Here is a 3,534-nt window from a genome sequence, read left to right on the forward strand (position 1 = left end):
GACTCCAAAACGAAATCTCAACTACTTTTTAGATGTCAAATAAAGAGTTAAGAGGCCGAATTAGTATTTTGAATCATTTTACTACTTGGATTCCATATCAACAAGAAAATGCAAACTCAAATTGACACAAAAGAACAAAAAAGACATTAAAATTAACCAAAAAACTGTGCTGCTGCATGCCAACATACACCATTCGAGCCCTGATGAGAAATCTACAGATTGTTCAATAAAACATGTAAGATGCTAAGAAAACTACAAGACTGGAATATATGGATGTTTCTTTTCAACTTAATGCATAGATAAGGACTTAATACAAAAATTACGGAAACAAGGCTTTCCCGATTAAGTCCCAACTTTTTAAAATTTCAAATTTGCCCTTGATCAGTTATTCCTTTTAATTTAGAAATTGGCTTTTGCATACCTATTTTGCAATTACTTCTTTGTGAGCTTTATAGGATAGAATTACATTCCACACCAATGCAATAAAGTTAGCTGCAAGGACCTGCCAAACCAATTTCAACATTAATAAAACCACAAAATTTGATTTTGATCATATAAAAAAATAAAAATTAACAACTCAAACCTGAAATTGTTGAGGGACAAAACGGAAGTTGAGAAATTGAAAAGGTATCCATAGCTGCCAATTTGCAATTACCGAAGATACCCACTCCTAAATCATAAATAATTATTCGTTTTTATTAAAACCGGATTTCTTATATTATATAAAAACAAATGTCACGATAAACGTTATAAAATATACTAAAATATAAAAGCATACCTGCTGAAGCTTTGGCATAACCTGGGATGGCCTCCCCTCTAATGTCACCAATGTTGATAGAAAAACTCCAATAAAAGCCGGAGCAAATATAAACTGAAAATATTTATATATTAATAGACCTCTTGCTAACAATTTTGAAAAAAAAAAATCATCCCAAAATGATTTTATAAAAATAAGTCACCTGATCGATTATGAGGCGCACAAAAGCACCAGAAGCTCCAGTCATTGTTACCAATTTACTCAAGTATAAGTACCTACACAAAAGTTTATACTCTTTTACACTACAAAACACCACAAATTAATGAAATTATATGCCCACATTACAAAATCAAGATTTTCATGTAATTACCAGAAGTGCAATGTGGGTCCAACCAAAACCAGTCCAAGAAGAGTGAAAAGAGATACCCGTTTCAGATCCAAAGATGGCACTTGATCGATTACAACCTGAATCATACAAGTTTTGGATTTATTTATATGGAACAAAATGTATGTTCATGTATGAATTATGATATTGTTATATGTAGTTTTCACCATGAAAGAAGAAAGATATACCTGGCATATCAAGTCTCCAACGAAAGTCAAAAGTGCAGATGTCACTGCTTTTGTCCATACAGGGTGTGCTTCAAGAAGAGTCAAATACCTAGTAGTATAAAAGTAATGAGATAATGGATGCATAATTAGCTTCTTAATTGTGTTCCTCTAATGGGTATTTTGGCAATTTGAATTTTAGCATATGATGATGAATTAAAGAATTTTGGCTGAAAAAGGACGATTGCTTTAATGATTTATTCTTCAAGTTCTAGCATCTACATACCTTTACTAAAATTGACATGACCAGAAGATTTAATGCAAAATCGAATGTGAAATTCAATTCAAATTGAGAACCTTTACCATGAAACAAACGACCATTTCTTTCCGCCGTCGCCGCCACCATCACCACCACCTCCTCCAGAACTTCCAGAGTCGGAACCACCACTTCCACCACCGCTGGAGGTGGACTCAACCCGAAATCTATTATGACCCGATATCCGTGACCCTTTCCCAAAAAACCCCAATTCTGTAGAGAATTTTTTGCGAAGATTACACTGAAATGTAGATGGTGAAAAGCTTCTATTACAAGGGTTCCCAAGAGAATCTGGTTCCTTGACTCTGGCCAGGTTGACTCTATGGAAAGTGGGCTTGACGTGGCTGCCAAATATAACAGGGCTCGACGCCATGGTTGTTAATTTTATAGTTGTAAGCATTTTTCTCGATACTTCTCAGCAGTCCCCGAGCAGGGTTTATCGGAATGGGGTATGTACTAGTTGGAACTTTGAAGTGACAATCATCTTTTTGCATTATCACCCTTCAATTTTCCAGACATGTAATTTTAAACCCTAATCTTCCAGCTCCATGGCCTTTCATGAGACTAGCGTGGATTTTTTTAATATCTGAATCGGTATCCAAAACTTCGGACATCTGAAATTTTAGATTCGGATTAGAATACCAAAAAGAATATTAAAAAATTTAAGATTTTGTTCACTATTAAATATCATTTGGATTAAAAAAAAACCAACGTTATATATGTTAATTCGCTACGTTAAAACAGCCACATGTATATTCTTTAACAATATATTTTGGGTTAACCAAACCATTTTTCATCACTTCATTATGACATAAGTATGAGTTCAGGCTGTAGATTAGATTTTTGTATGTGAAAAAAGGTGCTGTTTCATGCCTTCGTTATATTATCTTCAACTTAGTCATTTTTATATGTAATATAACATGATATTATTAATTTGTTAATCTTACTTAAAGAGAAAAAACATGCGTGATTCGTGAATGCTTACATATTTAAATTCTTTATTCTCATGAGTACGTGACTAGCATGCTGGTCATAAAGGGGTTTAAGCTTCAACCAAAGGGTGTTGGTGATTTGTTATCATCAATATTATTTAAATGTAATGAGATTACTTTGTTGACTAAAAATGATCTTGATAAATATTGAACAAGTAAAGAAGGTGTGCACACTTGTTTAAGTTTGATCAAGTATCAAAGTATACTGTCATTTAGGGGTGAAACCCCTGAACGAACCGGGGTCCGGGGGCAGCGCCCCTGGGAGCGGGGTCTAAGTGGCTAAGGGTCGAGCTGCCAGGTCAGCCCGATTTTTTTTTATTTGTGTTATATTGTTGTATTAAAAATGCATCAGAAAATCTAAATTTTGAATATTTGACCCGGTTTTGACTTTGCATTAATCCTTATACAAAACCCGGATTTATAACAGTTTTGACTGTTGAGAAAAACTGTTATATGACAGTTTTGACAGTTTTTTCAGACAAGGAAGTTTTATAACCGATTTTAGTCACTTTTCTAGTACTCACGAAATTACACCATCTCATTCTCTCTTTCTTTTTCTCTGATTTTCTCTGAGTCTTATCCAATTGAGGATTTGCGAGTACTACTCAAATACTTCGATTTGAAAGTGATTATCATGATTCTTAGATTTTCAAGTGCCACAAAACCACATTTCTAACAAAAGGTATTATGAATACTTTTAGTAATTCATTTTTACCCGTTATTTAACAATATTATTGGAGCCTGAAATTATAGACATCGTAAGAAGGGAGTGGAATATTGAGTTTGAGAGCCTCAACGTGCTCTCTTTGATCCAAAAACTCTCACGTAAGTTATGACTAGTTAAAACTAGTCCGATATAAACATGAGAAGTTGAGGAATTAATCATTATAAATAAGTTTTTTTTTTTACAAAAACAATTG

General features: G+C 33.6%; 1 protein-coding gene across 1 annotated transcript; it reads right to left on the bottom strand.

The window, feature by feature from the left end:
* Positions 1 to 2,081, bottom strand: LOC111903027 (protein sym-1). Its single transcript, XM_023898824.3, has 8 exons — positions 1,670 to 2,081; positions 1,331 to 1,418; positions 1,128 to 1,222; positions 960 to 1,032; positions 779 to 871; positions 584 to 670; positions 422 to 502; positions 1 to 212 (listed from the first exon to the last, which is right to left on the bottom strand). Exons 1-7 carry the CDS (start codon positions 2,020 to 2,022, stop codon positions 422 to 424), a joined length of 870 nt encoding a protein of 289 aa, XP_023754592.1. The 5' UTR covers positions 2,023 to 2,081; the 3' UTR covers positions 1 to 212.
* Positions 2,082 to 3,534: the final 1,453 nt, after the last annotated feature.

The sequence above is a fragment of the Lactuca sativa genome, chromosome 9 (assembly GCF_002870075.4).
Source record: "Lactuca sativa cultivar Salinas chromosome 9, Lsat_Salinas_v11, whole genome shotgun sequence".
Classification (NCBI taxonomy): Eukaryota; Viridiplantae; Streptophyta; class Magnoliopsida; order Asterales; family Asteraceae; genus Lactuca; species Lactuca sativa.

Excerpts from the sequence above, each read along its gene's own strand:
- LOC111903027 (XM_023898824.3), bottom strand. The coding sequence starts at position 2,022 with ATGCTTACAACTATAAAATTAACAACCATGGCGTCGAGCCCTGTTATA. Across the intron at positions 1,033-1,127 it reads GGACCCACATTGCACTTCTG|GTACTTATACTTGAGTAAAT; the intron begins GTAATTACATGA and ends ACTTTTGTGTAG. Across the intron at positions 671-778 it reads TTATGCCAAAGCTTCAGCAG|GAGTGGGTATCTTCGGTAAT; the intron begins GTATGCTTTTAT and ends TTTATGATTTAG.